We start from the raw sequence: 17,823 nt of genomic DNA, 5'->3' as shown, positions 1-17,823 counted from the left end.
AATTCATCTTATGTCTGGATTTCTTTCTGTTGTAACAACTGGTTGGCATGGTGCATCATTAAAATTCAAATAGCACTGTCTAGAAATTTCTACAGAAATGCAGGATGAACATGGATATAAGTAACAGATGAGGACTGCTAGGGTTTTTTTGGTTCTCAAAAGTGCAGGAGTCACTTAAAGATAAAATAATCAGCTTAAACATGTAAGGGAGGGTTATATAGATTTCCTAATTAATGCATCCTTGAAAATAAACAAAAGCAAAATGCTTGTCATTTGGTACTAATGTGGTGGAATAGTGTGGCAGCAGGATCCCTGCTTTTCACTTGGCCTCTCATAAAGATTCAACTTCACTTCAGCTGTAAAAATGTGCAAATTACATTACTACTACATGACTGACTTTTGTAATTACATTAAGCGATTGAGATAAATCCCAGTGCTGGGTTCCCAAAAGAATGCTTGCAGCTGTGTGATTTTCACATCTGATCCTATGGTTTGTTGTACCCAGCAATGCCTGCTTTTTTTTTTTGTTTTCCTTTTTCTTGGTTTTGTTTTAGAGGAGTCTGTTTGGTTAAGAGGTCATGTTGGGCACAAGACGGAAGAATAAAGCAAGATTGCTTTCTGGGGTGTACCACCCAGAAATCTGTTTTGTGGAAAAGGTTAGCAGGCCAGGATGATTTTCACAGAAAGGCAGGTGCAGTATTGTCCGTGTGGCACACTTGTGAGCTTCACATGGGCATAATGCACGTGTAGTACACAGAAACCATGCTGAGACATTGCGATCTGTGTGCCTGCTCTTTTACTGGAGAAAATAAATTCTTTTTAAGTTTTAAAAGTGAATATTATGCATATTTTCCTTTACAAAGGCCAAATTAGACATCATTGGAGACGTAAGATTCCATACTCTGGTTTTTTTTATAGAGCAGTTAATTAGATCAGTTTGTGTGGCAATAGAATAGGAAGGAAGAATATTTATCCTCAAATTTTGTAGTTAAATTTATTGTTGGGAAGGTCAAGCAGAGGAATGAGATTTTGTTAGTAAGTTCAACTGCTCAGATTTGCCAGTAGGTTAAAGTTAGAAACTTGATTTCTGTTTTAATGGATGTAACTGGTGTAAAACAAAGATTAAAAAAATATGTAATTTTACAGTATAAGTAACAGGTGTTAACTTGTAAGGAAAGACAAAAAGTATGGTGAATAACTTTTCAGATTTCTATTCATCTGTGGATATTAGCAGTTGACAAAGGATCACACTGAAAAAACCAGTAATTTGGAGGTTGGAGTCATGTAAGCCCATTCTATCTACCTAAAAGAAAATTACATAGCAAAATAAAGCAGAATATATTGATTCTGCAATTATGAGATACACTTTAGCAAAAAAACATTTCTGTTGTTGGTCATAAATTTTCTTTCAAGTTTACTTCCATGTTAGGGGATGCTGCTAATTATGCACATTGCAAAGAAATGAAAACCCAATAATTGGCAAAAAAATATTTTAAGCATTTTGTCACTTTTCTCCACAGATTCTTCCCTTTCCTGTATTAAATAAATACTTACTTGTGAGGTGAAGCTTGTGAGGTAGCACACGACATCTGAGCATAGGGATCAAAACTGGTACTTGAGTAGCTTGCTCTTTCTCACTGTGCAGATGTATTTTCCAGTTTATAACATTCCAGCAGAATCGGAGAAATAGAATTGCAGTTTGGAATTTGGTAGGATTGTAACAATGCAAGAAAGATTGGGCTTTTCAAACATAAAGCTAGTGACCATTTCAGAAGAGAACCACGCTGTTATCTAACGGTTAGATCCCACTGTCGTACAGTGTTGAAAAAAAAATCAAATTTTTTTAAATAAAAAGGGAGTGCTAGGCAATTTAGTAGCATTTCATAATACAGCATGATGAGAACTTGATAAAAGAAAGGCAATTTATCAACCTTGCTTTTACTGTGAAGACCTTCAGCTGAAGTACCACAGGTGTATTCAATAGAAAAGGCTTGACCTTGGAATGAAAGTGCATATTCCTGGAACTCTCATTTTTAATTAAAAGGAAAAAAAAGTTGCATTGAAAAGATGAGCAAAACGGCTTTACTCCCCTGGCTGAAAGAAACATTGGATGTCCTTTATCTTTTTGCTTGCATGCCATCTGCATTCCCAGGCACGGCTCAGTTTCAGCAAGGGCAGTACAGAAGCCCATGTGCGTTGCAAACATTTGAAGTACTGGCAAAACAAATTGAAATGGAACCTGCAATAAGTTTTCTGAACGTCTTTTGCAAGTGGATGCGTCAGCACTGTGTGCTTTTGTGCACCTGGTACGGTGACTTGCTTTGCTTCATGGACTGAATCATTGTCTGTGTTAATGTTGGGCTTAGGAATCTCAGTCATGAGGCTGGTGCTGTGCAGATGTGGGACAAAATGATGTTCCCTGCCTTCAGAGAGCTTACTAGACAAGATGGCAGGTGAGCAGAAAAAGAAAGCTGAAGAAGAGTGGCAAGGAAAGGCAAGAGCTGTAGCAGAGGAGCAGTCTCTGACTGCTGTCCTCTTTCCTGGGGGTCTGGTGGGAAGGGGGTTTGCTAGCATGGGGGTGACATCGGGAAGTTTTGCCGAGCATAAAGGCTGTGCCTGTGCACAGATGCAGCTGTGTGAGAGCCAGAGTGAGTGCTGGAGGTAGGCATCAATGGCCAGATTGTACAGGGCTTTGAGCAGCCTGGTCTAGTGGAAGGTGTACCTGCCCATGGTAGGGAGGTTGGAACTAGATGACCTTTAAAGGTCCCTTCCAAGCCAAATCAAATCAAATCAAATGATTCTGTAATTCTATGGTGGGACTGTAGGCAGTCACTGACCTGGTGCCTAGGAAGACATGGTCAGTAGGGTGTGAGAAGTAGGATGGAGTGCTGGGCAATGGGTCTTGGCAGAGTGCTCCAGTAGGGCGTCTTCAGTAGCTGGTTACTCTTTGTCAAGGGAAAAGGAGGTTGTGGTGATCTAGGCACAACTTGGGTGAGAGTTTTGCCAATGTGACTGGATTAGAAAGGCCACCTTTACAACAAAACTGCAGATGTAGTCTTATGGAGAGGTGCAGTCTCAATGCGTGAGCCCCAAAACAGTCACAGTTGCATGTGCTGTCCCCACTGCAGAGATGGACAGACCTGCCTGGGGCTGATGTCCACAGTGCCCAAGAAGTGCAGAGAGCTTGAGGATCACCATGTCAACTCTAAACCATGTAATAGTGAACTACAGACAGAAATCGGTCTATGAATTTAGTTACTCTGTGCCTTTCACCCACCTTGCACTCATTAATGTTAACAAAGTCTTTTATAACAGGTATTATTGCACACAGATGAATGGTTTGGACTACTTCATTTCTCCTCTTTGGCCAGGAGCTGAAGGCCCTTGTGGGCAGCAGCAGATGACAGCCATTTTGATGGAATCCTTCTGCTGGGCTCCTTGTTGTGTCTACACTGGCTTAAAAGTAATTTTTCATATCCAAAAGCATGCCTGTTAAAACATTACAGGGTTGCGAGATTGAGTCTGCAAGAGTCCATGAAACAGTTCAGTGGAAATTCACTTTAAAAAATTACATCTTAGCCTTTTGATTAATAGCATGCTTGTAGCCTTGGGTTAATCTTGCAGAAGGACCCTCCAGTCCCAATCTGTAGAAGTATTTAGCTATCACAGTCATTACCAGCATCTTCTATTAAGACTGACCAACTCTTCACATGTCAACTAAACATTCAGCTTCAGGCCTGTCTTGTCATTTATCACTGAGCTGGGGACACTGAGCAGCGTTAAATTAAAAACTGCTGTCCTTCCTCTGGCTCTATATATGTCCTTAAAACTATCTGCATGGAATGGGGGAAGCAGCAGCTACTGTTTGTGTAATGGCAAAGCAACATTTTTCTGGCAAGACTTTTTCACAGATACAAAAAAGCCAGTAAAATGTCACATGGATCGTGTTTGTAAAATCCTTAAAAAAATCAAGAGGCAGTAATTAAAACTTTCTGCAGGAAAGGAGGTTCTTAGACTTCAGTAACAACGTACAGGCCTTTTCTTAATTTACTACTAGTTCTCCTATCCCTATCCAGCTTTGTGGCAATCAGATGTCTGGTTCTCATTTATTGTGCTTTAAAATAGCATATTCATCCAGCTCTTATCACAAAGCCGGATGCCTCGGCTTTTTTTTCCCTCCCTTAAATAATTTATATGTAAGGTTCAGCAAATGGAACCTTGCTACTTGTGTGAAGCTGCCATTTAACCATGAAGTGAAATGCTTTTATCGAGTTTGCCCTGCAGATATGGTCCGCTGTGGCAGTGCTGTCCATATTTGGTGGCTGTGCAAGGAGAGCCAGGTGGTGCTGCAAAGCATAGCACAGTGAAGCGTGGACAGATCTAGGTTTGACATTTGTCATCCTGTACTGCTAAAGGGAAGAGAAAAATCTGCTTTTCCATATGCTTATGCTTTAATTTTTGCCTGCAGTTTTGTCCAGATGGCCTTGTGAACATTGTTTACTTTAAGATGCTGTCCCAGATGTTTTTGAATGCCGATGGATAAATGCAACAACTGTGGTATACTAATACACAAATTATTTACACAATTTTGGCTTTTTTTTCCCCCCTCCTTCCTTTTTTAACTTTTTTAACCATCTCTTCTCCCCAGCCCTGCTCTGTATGGCACTCTTACATGGGGAAGAAGTCTTCCCTTACAGTATGGAATTTCTGGGAGTGAGCAGTGCCTTTGAGTTGCAGAGACTTGGAGCTCCTGTTCTCCTGCTGTGATTCTTTTGGAGCTCTGTGTGGGTGGACAAGTCTCAGACATTGTAGTGTGCCCTTTGTAAGCGTGACAATTAAAAGGTGTTGCTGCACGTAGCCCATAAAACGGTGACTGCTTGTGGGTGTGTCACTCATTGCATTGAAAAACACTTTGTCTCCTCTTTCAGGGAGAACTTGGTCTCTTACTTTGCCCTTGTACTGTCTTAATTTTACACGCAAGTGGAAAGGAGAGTATTTTAAAGCTGTGTAAGCAGTATTGCCAATAATGTTTAAAAATGTTCCTAAACAGCAAAGCACCTCTAACTGCATTTTGACAAACTTGGGTACAATTAAAAAAAATAATTATGCCTTGATGGCACCATAGGGTGCAGACAGACTGCATCAGAAGCTTATTGCCAGGTACAGTAGATATTTTAATGACTTCTTTTTTATTTAATCATATTTTTTCATCCTCTAAGCAAGAAGCTATCTAGGAGTGTATATAAAAGAACCTTTTGGCATGAGCATTTCATTAACGTAAATAGGTCTGTTAGTTATTTCTCAGGAACACTGTAATGAGACTTCAATGTGAAACTCATTAGAACAAATATATGAATTCATATGTCAAGACAGAGATTGCAGCATCACAGTTCTTGGCATCTATTAAGTCCATAACTCGTTTACATTGACATGCATTGTTAATCAATATTTAAGACACTGCAGATGTCAGTAATGTTCATATTTAGTTCTGCAACCATGAAATATGAAAGTTGCTAGTAGAATTCGAGGCTAAATATTGTTATCTCAAGTCTTTCCATTACCTCTAGGCTACAAGTTAATGACTGTCTAAGTTTGCTGCCCCTCATCTATCTAAATAATAAGGGAAATAGGGAAATGTGGATGTTATACTGGTAGCATATTCCACTACAGATGTATGAAATTTTTGTTGTTTAAAATTAAAACACTAGCACTGTGTGTATGTGGGTTGCGTTAGCAATTCCTGAAGCTGTGACAAAGGGAGGTGGGTCGAGGAGCAAATGCAGCTTTTGGGGAAACTGGTAACAACTCCAGTTTGGCTGTTCACTGAGTTTTATGAGGGAATTCAGAGTGTGGTAATTGATAAAGGCTTGCAGGATTCAGGTGGCAACTTTTGGTCACCTCTCTTCAAATCCACCAAAAAGCTGCCTTTGTGTGGCGTTTCTAGTGTGTCAAATGAATGTACATCTTAACTGCCTATTGTTAATAAACTAACAGAGCCTGTTTTACTTTAGTGCTTGGCTAATTTAAGAAGTTACAGTCTTATGGGACACTATGTGAAAGTTTTTGTTGGATAAATGTAGTTGTTGGGGGGATTTTTTTTCCCCAGGGGTTTAACTGCTGATGTCTTTATTTTTTTTTTAAAGATTACGTAAAGCAGCTTAGCATACCATCGAGATAATCTTTCCACATATGTTAGAAATGACAAATATAATCCATGGAAGAACTTCTGTGATTAAACTATGCAATTATATAGTAATATTAACATATAGTTTAATTATAGGTTCATCAAAAATCATACGACTCCGCGAAGAGAACAGTGAAACAAGTGAAATACTGAAAGGAAAAAGTTCTGGAAATGGTGCATCAGTTCCAGTTAAAGGAATAAATAATTTAGGAAATACATGCTTTTTTAATGCTGTCATGCAGGTAAGATGGAAAGATCATACACCTTTCTCTTAATAAATTTCAGAAATACTTAATATGTATAAACTTGTATATGTATGAAAATATGTGGGCTTTGGAAGAGGTTCTGACTGTTACCAGTATTCATTGTGCTTTCTGAATGTCCTTTTCAAATTCTTTTTACTCCTTGCTGTCCAAGAAATAGTTCCTGTTATAACAAAAAAGGATTCCTGGATCAGTAGCATTTTTTGCAGTAATGAGACAAATGAAAATGTCAAAGTGTTTTACACACTGCATATGGGTGTGGGTTGTACTCTAGCATATGGTTTTATTTGTAGTTCAGCATTAGGCAGTGATGAGTAATGCACAGTATTTACCATACTGGTGGGTGTGAAAAGTGGTGCTTTATGCATAATGTAAATGTCTGCACAGTGCATTGTGATGATTTTAAGCCCCTACAAGGGATGGAGTTATAGAAGTACTTTTATTGGTTATGAGGTTTTTTTCTGACCAGAATAAGGGGAATGAGCTATACTAATACATTTGTAGTATACAACTAACTCAACATCCTCAAAAAAAGCAGCAGACTTAGCGGGTTTTTTATTGGACCATCCTACTGCTTGTCAGAGACATCTGTATGTCTGCAGGCAGGAGTGAACAAATGAAAGAGAACTGCTACAAAGGTGTTCTGAACTGGCATGCTTTACCTTGTGTTAATGGTGGTGATTACAAAACTCAGCAAACAAATAGCACATGTGTAAGGAGTAGAATTACTGCAATTTGTTCTCTGTCCATACTTAGGACAATGTAGAAACCTAAGTGATCTGCAGTCAAAGTTAACTAAAAATAAAGAAACAAAGCTGAGATATGTTGTTTTCTCTCTTAAATTCAGAGAGGTAATGCTTTTCAGTGTTCCCAAACCTTTGTGCTTGTTGGGGCATGATGGGCGGGTCTATAGAGAAATAAACGATTTCTGATACTAATGTCCTCACCATAAATAAAATAATAAAAAGAAAACAAAACCAAAAAAACACCTTGTTGTTCAACAAGAATAACAAAGTTATTACTAGGAATTACAGAAACAGAAGTAGATACAATTTTAGAAACAGTGTGAGATCAGTGATCTCAGCTCATATAAGGGTGATACCTGCTTTTTCTAGTAGTCTGATTTAAACCTCAGTTGTACATGTATATTATGAAATATATCTGGTTTTGTCTATCCCTGAAGCTAGAATTTATATCTAACACAAATGTATAGCTGAAAGATTAGCTTGTGTTTCTTGGGATTGTTTTTTTGTCTTTAAGAACTTGGCACAGACTCACGTACTAAATGAACTTATGTATGAGATGAAGGAGAAAGGAACAAAGTTAAAAATCTGTCATAATTCAGACTCCCAATTGGTAAGTATACAGTGAGAAATACAAATTTGGGGAGATGTGGGAAGAAGCTGGAGGATGGGAAATCACATTCTCCCCTTTCTTTTGCCTTTCAATTGTTTTAGCTGTTTTATGATATCTGTGAACTCACTACTTTTACAATACTAATTATTCAGCTTGGGAGGAGGAAGAATAATCACTTTCTTTCACGTTTTGTGACATGGAAGTAACAAGTAATGCCTGATCTAAGAAAGTGGCTGACTTATTATTGTTTCCCATTTCATTTCTTCATTGTGAATGTATGATACAGGAAATAGTATATATGGCTCTAGAAAGTGTTCATGACGTATTTTATTCCAGTCTGTCCCAGCCCTTCACTGGAAAGGCTTGTAAGATATATTGTGTCCTTCGCAGGCCAGAGGATAAAACTGTGAGAAGTAAAATCTGGTGAGGGCCAAATTTCTTGTCCTCAAGGTCACTGCAGACAAATGAGGAAGAGATTCCTGTGGTTATTATCAAAAGAATATACTGGTGTTCTAGGTTGTAGCTTAGAGACTTGCTAAAGAGAGCAGTTACAGAGGATTTTTTTTTTCCTGTTTGTTTTTTTTGCTGGGAGCTTTCTGGTGGCAGTGAGGGTTGAGGGGTAGGATTCTGTATCAGCTACTTCTGAAATGATGAAAGTTTCTGTATGTTGCTGTCAGTGATGTTCATAGCTTCTCCAGGCAAGAATAGTGTGGAATTCACTGTGGTGTTGTCTGTATTTCCTCCAGTGACAGTTCTGAGCAGTAGCATATTTCACTAAGTTATCCTGAGCCACAGCAGAGGTCTGGAACTTGCTTATGCCCAGAGACTTAGAAAGCCAGTGGTATGTTGGCTTAGGCTTGGTGCGAAACTTGCACAGCCATAAGGTTAAAAGATTTATTTTTCTTGTTTAACGACAGTGCTTACAATGTAAATGAGATCTTTGGAGAAAAGACTGTTTTCTGGTCTTTGTATGTCAACACACAATTGGAGTGCTTCGGGAGTCTAAACTAACGCTAACGAAGAAATCTCAGCTTCCTGCTTGATAGGGGGCATTTTTCTACCTTTAGATAGTTCATGTAATGCAAATACCTTACATTTGTGTGGATCTGTAGTGCCTATGTTTTGTGTGAATCTCCTTTCTGGACGAGGCAGCCTCTCTAATTGTTTGTCTGGCAGTTGTAAGCTGTTTTTGTGAGAGTCAGGCTAGCTAGTAGAAAGCCCTGTGATCATGTATGAACCTGGGAGCATGTTAGGGAGAGCTGGTAATCTGTGGCTGTTGAGATGCATGTGGCATGTAAGCAATGCAGGAGTGTCTCCAGCTTCAACACTGGCTGGGGTAGCTGCTGGCCAGCTTCTCCCAGCCCCAAGGCCTGCTGGCTGGGGCGAATCCCACACGAGGATGGGCTGTGTGGGATGCACCCTGTGCCTGTTGCCCGCTGCCATGGCAGACCTGTGGGGTCTGCTGTCAGCTCTTCCTGTGAACCACTGCTGGTGCCTTTCTGGTGCCTGATGCCTGGAGGAACAGGGTGCGTTTCTGTGGCTGTCAGATGTGTGGAAATCTCAGTGTGTGGCTCACAGGTCAGAGGCCACCCCTGACCCTCTAAGGCTGGGTAGACAAAGTGCCACTGAGTTCCAACTCATGCTGGCCCATGGAAGAGTTGGAGAGACTGTGTTGTCTGTCCAACTGAATGTCAGTGCTCGTGGGAGTGAAAGTAAAGTGGGTAATACAGGAGGTAGTCTGTTTTTTGTGAGAATCAGACTGGCTCATTGACATGCCTTGTTTCCAAAACTAGTGGTTACCAACCAATTTACTTGACAAGAATTGTTTGGCTTTACAACTGTTACTGCTTAAGTAATAAGCTTCCTCTTCAACTATTTCAATCATATAGGTGACATCAACATTTCAAAAAAAAAGAAAAAACCCAGAACACTCTAAGTCTGGAAGTTATATTTTTCTTTGTCATAAATCTACTAACTTGAAATAAGTCTCATGTGTCATTAACTTTGAAATCTGATGTGCAATTTACCTTTGCTTTGAAGGATCCTCTGGTGGTAAACCTCTCCAGCCCAGGACCTTTGACTTCAGCAATGTTCTTGTTCCTTCACAGCATGAGGGAGGCTGGAAAAGGTCCTCTTTCTCCCAAAGTGCTGTTCAGCCAGCTTTGTCAAAAGTATGTATTGTCAGTATCTTTTACTTGCTTATTTAGTTTTAATTTCCAGTGATATGTTTCTAAATGTGCTGTGTCTGTTGTCCTTTCTAAGGCGCCATTAGATTTTTACCAGGTAGTCCAGAAAATGTTGTCTTCACGTTTTAAAGTTGCAGCGCTCCCTGCTGTGCTCCAGGGTTGTACCTATTTGCTCTTCAAATGTATGGCCCGGTCCAGAACCAGTAACTTTCAGTGGGCTTTGAACAAGTGAGGGGGCAGAAGGTGGCGTGGTAAAACTGAAGAAAATAGAGTTACCTTTCATGTTTTGTTGTGTATTAGCACAAAGCTGTGCTAATACTGCAAAGTGTGTGTAGGTGTCTTATAAAAAAAAAAAAGGTAAGCTTGAAATGGGAAACTTCTGCTATGATGTCTGACCTTGGCATCAATTCAAGATTAAAAAGGGTCTAACAAGTAAGGACTTGAAGCAGTACTGAAATGGCATATGGCTCCAGATTGCAAAGAGCTTACCAGCCCTAAAGAAACTCCTGTTTCTTGGCGTGGAAAATGCTTACAGTGGTGCTTTGTAGGTGCCTTCAATTATGATGCAAACAATCTTGCTTTTTAAAACACCTGTAGAAGACCTCTTCAGAAGTTGATACCTGTACTTAAATATTGACTTTACCAGTAAAAGAAGCTGTAGAAGCAGAGTAACTGCAGAATGATACAGGTGAACCTCACTTTAAAATAAGATTAATAATTTGTGTTATTTTTTTTGCCACAGTATTGTTGTATGGAATTTTAAGCATTCTGCAGTAAGAGTTGGGAGGAAAGTTGCAGCCTCCTGTCATGGCATTTCAGGGCAACCTCACTCTGTAAACATGGGTTTATGATCTGGTATAAAGAAATAAAAGCTTTTAGGCTAGAGAAGGGACAACGTAGTTCTGATAAATCAGTATTGCTTTTTCTTTATTCTCAAAATTCAATTTCAGAAACATAATACTATATTTTTCTGTTGTACTTCCTGTTGATTTTTTTTGATCTGTAAAAGGAAATCTGTATAAATTTGTATAAATTGTCCTTATAGTGATTTTGAGTCTAACAGTTCTCTGTTTAGCCTTATCTACCTGGAAGAAAAATATGTTGTTTCCTCACTCCTTCTTCTGTTTCAGGGGTGACTCAAAAATGCGATTATAAGAAAAAAACTGGCCAAGAAATGAAAGGGAAATGGTTAAATAAGAATAGTATCTTTTTCTCTGTTAGTATTAAGGACAGAAGGGAAAAGATGATGTAAAACATGTTTTGAAGCCCACCTTAGCAAACTCATTGTAAAATAATCATGATGCAGTACACTTCAGATGGCACTGTATTTTTGAAATGATAGCTATTTTGTATCTGTTCTTGTGTGTGTGTGTGTTTGTATAGTCATCAAGTGATGGCTACACAATGTATTGGTATTAAATCTCAGATACCTAGTTGTTCTTTTTTTGTTATTCTTGTTTAATCTTTAAGATGGGCATATACTTTAACTACCAGCTAAAATTGAAACATATGTTAATGCGAGCAGCAGACTTTGGCTGTTTAGGCATCTGTCGGCTTCTGCATCTCTTTGCCTTCATTACTACTTTCTTTTGTTAGCCTTGCAGAACACAACTTGGATATAAATGATTTCTAGCTCTAGTATCAATAACAAAAGCGTCAGCCACATCCTGTTGGGTAGGTGTTCAGGGGCAGGCAGTGGCTGCACAGGTACGACAGAAGGTTTTGGTCTTTTGATTATTTTGTGGTTGATGGTGACGTAAGCAAGAAAGAAGAAAGGGAGAATTTCAACAAATTCAGCCATCTGCAGTGGTGAAAATAGGAGAACGGGAAATCTTTATCTTTGCAAACTGAATAAATTTACTATATATTAACTTAGTATGAATGCAATGTTCTGTCATGCCATTTTTATGAAGCCTTTTTAAATTTTTTAAAGATGGCTTTCTACTCTTTAGCAAAGCTGAAATGAAGGAGAGACCATGGCAAGATTGCAGGAGTCCCAGCTAGAAAGAAGTCTCTGTTGCTGCACCATTCGCCATAAACTGCTTTTTGAGTCCTGCCAAGAAGTCATCTTAATAAAGTAATCTTAAAGGCATGCACTACTTGTGGTCTTCATATGCATTAGCATGAAAGTTCAAACAGCGTCTTTCCTGAAGAGATGACAGGATGAATGTGTAACAGGAAAAACTACATTGAAAAAAAAGTTTGTATTTCAGAGAGATATGTCAGAGAAAGACAAGTGAGCTAACTACTGGGGAGAAGGGCATGGAGAAGGACTTCTATAATGATGTTTGATTTTACATAAAAGTTTGCTGACTTCAGTTGCAACCTGTTTTATTCTTTTTTTAATTTATTCCTTCCCCATCACAGATCTTGCTGTCTCAGTCCCAGCCTACAGTATCTGACCATACCCTTCTTCAGTAAAGAATTTATGAAGCAGATTGTATAGATAGTATAGGATGTGCTTGTCTGTGATATCATAGAATAGTTAGGGTTAGAAAAGACCTTAAGATCATCTAGTTCCAACCCCCCTGCCATGGGCAGGGACACCTCATACAGACCATGTTGCCCAAGGCTCTGCCCAACCTGGCCTTGAACGCTGCCAGGGATGGAGCATTTACCACTTCTTTGGGCAACCCATTCCAGTGCCTCACCACCCTCACTGTAAAGAACTTCTTCGTATATCTAACCTGAACTTCACCTGTTTAGGTTTGAAGCCATTACCCGTTGTCCTATTGCTACCATCCCTAATGAAGAGTCCCTCCCCAGCATCCTTGTAGGCCCCCTTCAGATACTGGAAGGCTGCTATGAGGTCTCCACGCAGCCTTCTCTTCTCCAGGCTGAACAGCCCCAACTTTCTCAGCCTGTCTTCGTATGGACTCAGTGACCCAGGAGTGTCCTCCCAGTCTTTACCATAACAATGTTTTGAATAGTTGCTTGTAGCTTGCAAAACAGGGACATGCGCACTGAGTGGTTGTTCAGAATACAGATGTTTTACTTAATACTTAGTATAGTTGCTTCCCAATCCTACTAGGCTACTTACAAACATGAATGGTTGAAATGCTGAAGCTGTCAGCAGGTATGCTGCTGTACATAATATACTTAGGTCTATCTACTTGGCAGGACTGTTACAGTGTGCTATCTAGTCAAGAAGTAACACAGCGATCTCCTAATAACATTTTTCTCATGTATAGCAGAAGGCTGATCACTTTTCCCTGATGACGTAGTTGGATTATATACGTAAAAATATGTACAACTTTTTATTAAATTGGCATTGATGAGTGTGGGTGGGTTTGGGTGGGGTTTTTCTGGTTTTTGGGTTTTTTGTGGGTTTGGGGGCATTTTTTGGTTTGTTTGTTTTTTTTTTAATCTAGCTGAATGGTGACATGTTTTGATGTTGGATCAGTTGATGCAAGGTATCGTAAAGGTAGCTATATAATTGAACACCTGACACTCGCCCTCATTTCCAGCTCAATGCTAGAATAACAGTTCTGAATTTAGTATCTGGAGTTGCTTTTTTTGGTGCCATTGTAGGACTTCAGGACTCCACCTGCTTCAGGTGTTGCAGTATGCGAGAGTTTGAATGCTCACATTTGAACTGGGCATCCTCACTCAAAAGTTGAAAAGTGCTAAGTGAAAGAAGACCTAAGGAGGCAGGTAAGGAAGGGAATGCTAAAACGGAGTGGCAAAAGCATGTAGGAATGTGGTTACGTGTGGGCAGAGAGCCTGTAAAGAAAGGGAGCGGACGCTGCCTTGTTCAGCTGCAGCTCTGCAATGGTACTGGGTGGGATCCCAAAACCTGCAAGTGAGGAACTCTGCAAGTGGATGCATATATGCTGCTCAAAAGGAGTTAGAGAACTGGGACGCATTTCTTTCAGCTGCAGACCGCTTCTTTAAGATAGACTCTTAAAGAGGCAGTCTGCAGCTGAAAGAAAGATCAGAGATCAGAGAGTGAAGTTCTTCATCTTGTGCATGAAAGGGCATTCGTAGTGCTTTTTTAATTCAATAACAAAAGAAAAAAATGATACTGAGTGTTAATTTTATCAAGTGGTGGGGTAGCCAGGTTGAAGAGGAGGAGAAGAAGAAAAGAAATGGATGAGTCTGTCTGTAGCAACTGCTTAGCGTCTGGTACTAATTCATCCACTGTTAATTTTGTTAGTGTTGCAGCTGTCAGATGTTTTGTGAGGACAGATTGTGAGCATAGCTACGGGGCCCTTCTGTTGGTTTTCCACTATGCTGAATATCAGGACTGCAGACTTCTGACTTATCTGGAGACTTAGTGACTAATGCAACCCTGATGTATTAAGAGGACATGAATTTTATTTCTGTTATTTGTTATGATTGAATAATTTTATTGGTGGAAGGAAGCTTAGATTTGTGTAGCAAGTAAATGTTGTACCATGTAAGTGATGAGTCCAGAAGGTAGTTAGACAATTCAGCTGCTTTGAACCTTGACCAAATAATTATTTGTAGGGGTGTTATATTGCTACATCAGCATGCAGGAAAAAACACTTGCCTAACAAAGATTTTACTGGTCATAGGTCTTCCCTCCCCAAGGAGCATTCATCCTTCCTTCTCAGGTGCAGAAAGAAGAACTCGAGACAGAGGTGGGACTGACAGAACAGAGGTCATACCAGTTAACACTATTAATTAGCTTTGGAGGGAAACCTAAACAATGCTTGGAGCATTTATCCCCTCTGAGAGGAAATGCCAAGGGAAAGTGAGGTAATGTTGTACAAGATTTCAGGGGTGAAGGAAACAGGATTTTTCTCATTAATTAGGAGTCTTTTTGAGCCTTTTTTTTTTTTTTTTTTTTTTTTTAGATAATATTGGTAGAGAGAAAAATATCTTTTTAGAAAGGATTTCCAACTTGCTTATTTTTTTGCATTTGACTTTTACCATTTAAAGGTAATAGCAGTAGAACACGGTTGATATTTCCTTGGCCAGTTGCGACACATTATTTTAGGTCCCTGTTCTGCGTCCACATGCCTTGCTGACAGTGCTCTGTTATGTTCAGGAGCTCCCTGACAGAGGAGATTGAATCTTCTCTGTGCAGCTGAGAGATGGCACATCTTTATTTCAGTTGGCTGTGTCACAGTTTCCTTAGTTTAGGTACAAGTTAACAAAGCTGGATGTTGATGAGTGAATGGCATATGTAAGTAGTGTGCATTGGCAGGCATCATCTGCACTTGTTCCTGAGTTTTGTGTTCTCTTCTTCCACTCCAGAGGAGACCTGTGCAGCATTTTGGACAACACAAGTATTTGCAGTGTGTGTGGTATTGGTGAGCTGTGTAAGCAATGCTTGTAGATGCAGTGAAGGAGAAAACCAGTAATTTCATGAAGTATATTGGAAGTGTATCCTCAGTAGCAATGTTCGTGTTAACTGGAATAGAGCATTACAAGATAAAGCCAGGTCGGAGCTTTAGGGAAAAACTTTATGAGCTAACAAAAATAGGAAGCCTTCATGTAAAGAGGGACTTTGATGATGGGAGTTTAGACAGGAGAGGACATGAAAAAGAGGCATGACAGCGAGAGAAGACAATAAATAATAGAAGATGAATTAGCCGTGCTTATTTAACTGCTCTCTTAAGAGTTTAAGGAGCTGTCTGTGAAACTGAAATGCAACAGATTTAGAGCCAGGGGAAAAGGGATTTTTTTAGACATTTTATAGAGCTAATCTGAGGAACTTTCTATCACAGACTTCTGCTGAAAAATCCTAGCAAGACTTAAAGAAAGAAGAATTGGACATCCACATAAAGAGAAAACATTTTTTATAGGGATGCAAGGCCTTCAATTGTCTAACAGCTGATAGGAAGAAATTTCCCCAGACAGGTATTTCCATTACTTGGTATGAGAGAGTTGTATTTTCCCTCTGATTGTCAAGTTGGAATTGGCTCTCTTGTAGCATCATGTCAGTTATTGTATCCTTTCAGAGCTATGTTTAACAAGTGCTTTTTGCACAGGTACCAGAGGTCTGGTGCATTGCAAGAAAGTGGTGGTGCTTCTTTTTCTTTTTTGGGGGAAGGTGAGACAGAAAAAGATGAAAGAAACGAGCCAGCACACCCAAAGGAGAGCTAAATGCTGTCTGTCTGTGCCATCAAGATAGGTCAGGCAAGTCTGGTGCTATTTTTTCGTTACATGTAGGGGCAAGCCCATGTTTGGTTGGGCTTTTTCTTACCAAGTGCCTTGTGATGGCTGAGCTCTTATGTCTGTGGGCAGGTTTGAGATAAGATTAATCACACTGTGAGGTTTTCTATCTCTTTTCTGTCACAGTGCTGCATATAACTTGGGATCAATAAAGAGAACTGTTGCTTTAGGAAGAACAAAACTTTTCATTCTCTTCTAGCTATTCTGTAATGTCAGTGAATAGGTATTTGATATTGTAACTGGGAAAGGTAAGTCTTGTGAATTGTGGTAACTTTTATAAACTGGTCCTTTGCATCTTTTTTTTGTTTGTAACTTTCATTAGTAACTGCTCAGTCTTGAGAGATTAGTGTCTGCATCTGCCGATAAGCAAAACCTATTCCTTCAGGCTAATGTTGGGTAAACTTTTCTTTGCTTCTCTGAGGTGCACTGCAATATTATAGGGGTTCCTCTGCATTTTGCACTACTGGAGAAAATCAAGTAGTATGTTCTGTTTTCTCTTCCAAACACTTACTGTTTCTGAAGTTTTCCAACGTATTGTGCTATCTTCTAATCAAAGACAGTAAATTATTGAAAGGATGATTTTGGAGAGGATTTTTATTAGATACAGTAGAGGTATGGGAGTTCTGTGCAGTATGATTGAATGACTTTAATTGTATCCCAGTTTTGCTTTTGAAGCATAGCTTAATTTCCCTCAAATGAATGTAAGATAGGAATTAAAAGTATTAATGCTTAGATGACTATTTTTTTTGTTTGTTTTTTTTTCTCCTTTTAAAAATTGTTACGTAGTTTTTGTTATTAAAACATTCTAGGAAGTAGATTATCATGAGTATTATTTCTTTAACTGACAGTCAAGCAGTTATAACTGGTCTCCAGCTGAGTAAGGAGAGGCTAGATAAGTAGTATGTGTGTAGATGTCACAGTTGTCCTTCACCACTTATGGCCATTAGCAGGGGTTCAACCTGTTCTGTCATTATCCTGCTGACACTGTACAACAGGTTGTATCGCATTGGCACTGGCTTCCATATGTCAGCACATCTGTGAGCGGTCAACTCAACCAACCATCTTCAAGTCCCTCACTTTTGCCAAGGATCTTGCTTGAAGCATATTTTCAAGGAGACGAGAGTGCACATCTTTTAGTTGTCAGGTTTCTGTGTATCAGCGTGGATTCTTTTTCTTTTCTTCCCTAATACTGGTTTGTAAGTGTAGGAAGTTTCCACTAAATGCATTGGGTGGTGTGAAATTCCCTCCCTCCTCTTTCTTTTTTGTAGGCTTTTGGTTTTCTTTTGTGGCTTCCCTCAAAAACAAATGCACTAATCTCAAATGGTTTTATACAGAACATGAGCTATTTAGAGTTATATACATTACATAGCATGCTATGTACATGAATGACTGATTAACTATACATTAGGCAATGTTAGCAATTGCATCATTTGTCCAATTAAATGACTCAAACCTTACATAGCATCTTTGCAAGTCACTTTCCCTGCCACTTCACTTTTAAAGTGATAGCTGTTACATTCCCACCATCGTTGTTGCCATTAAAATTCAAGCATGTAGATTGATGTGAGGTTGGAAGAGGATTTAGTACAAGTACTGTGAAGCTTAAATAATCTCGTCCTTGTAGATGTGCTGTGTGCTAGTAAAATGAAAGTCTAAGAGAAATGAAAAACTGCCATGGCTGAGTTCTCTC

General features: G+C 39.3%; 1 protein-coding gene across 1 annotated transcript in view; it reads left to right on the top strand.

Annotated features, from left to right (window-relative positions):
- The window catches only part of USP45 (ubiquitin specific peptidase 45), a gene marked incomplete at its 3' end in the record, with an annotated part of 38,913 nt that overhangs the window by 5,771 nt on the left and 15,319 nt on the right, over window positions 1–17,823 (top strand). Inside the window, exons 5-7 of the mRNA XM_010020853.1 lie at window positions 6,281–6,426; window positions 7,708–7,803; window positions 9,844–9,974. Of these exons, the coding sequence (XP_010019155.1) occupies window positions 6,281–6,426; window positions 7,708–7,803; window positions 9,844–9,974 (373 nt within the window). The remainder of the gene's footprint in view (window positions 1–6,280; window positions 6,427–7,707; window positions 7,804–9,843; window positions 9,975–17,823) is intronic.

This window comes from Nestor notabilis, unplaced genomic scaffold (genome assembly GCF_000696875.1).
Source record: "Nestor notabilis isolate BGI_N333 unplaced genomic scaffold, ASM69687v1 scaffold5928, whole genome shotgun sequence".
Taxonomy (NCBI): domain Eukaryota; kingdom Metazoa; phylum Chordata; class Aves; order Psittaciformes; family Psittacidae; genus Nestor; species Nestor notabilis.
Note: the sequence above shows the minus strand (reverse complement) of the source record. Positions and strands in the feature narration are given on the sequence as shown.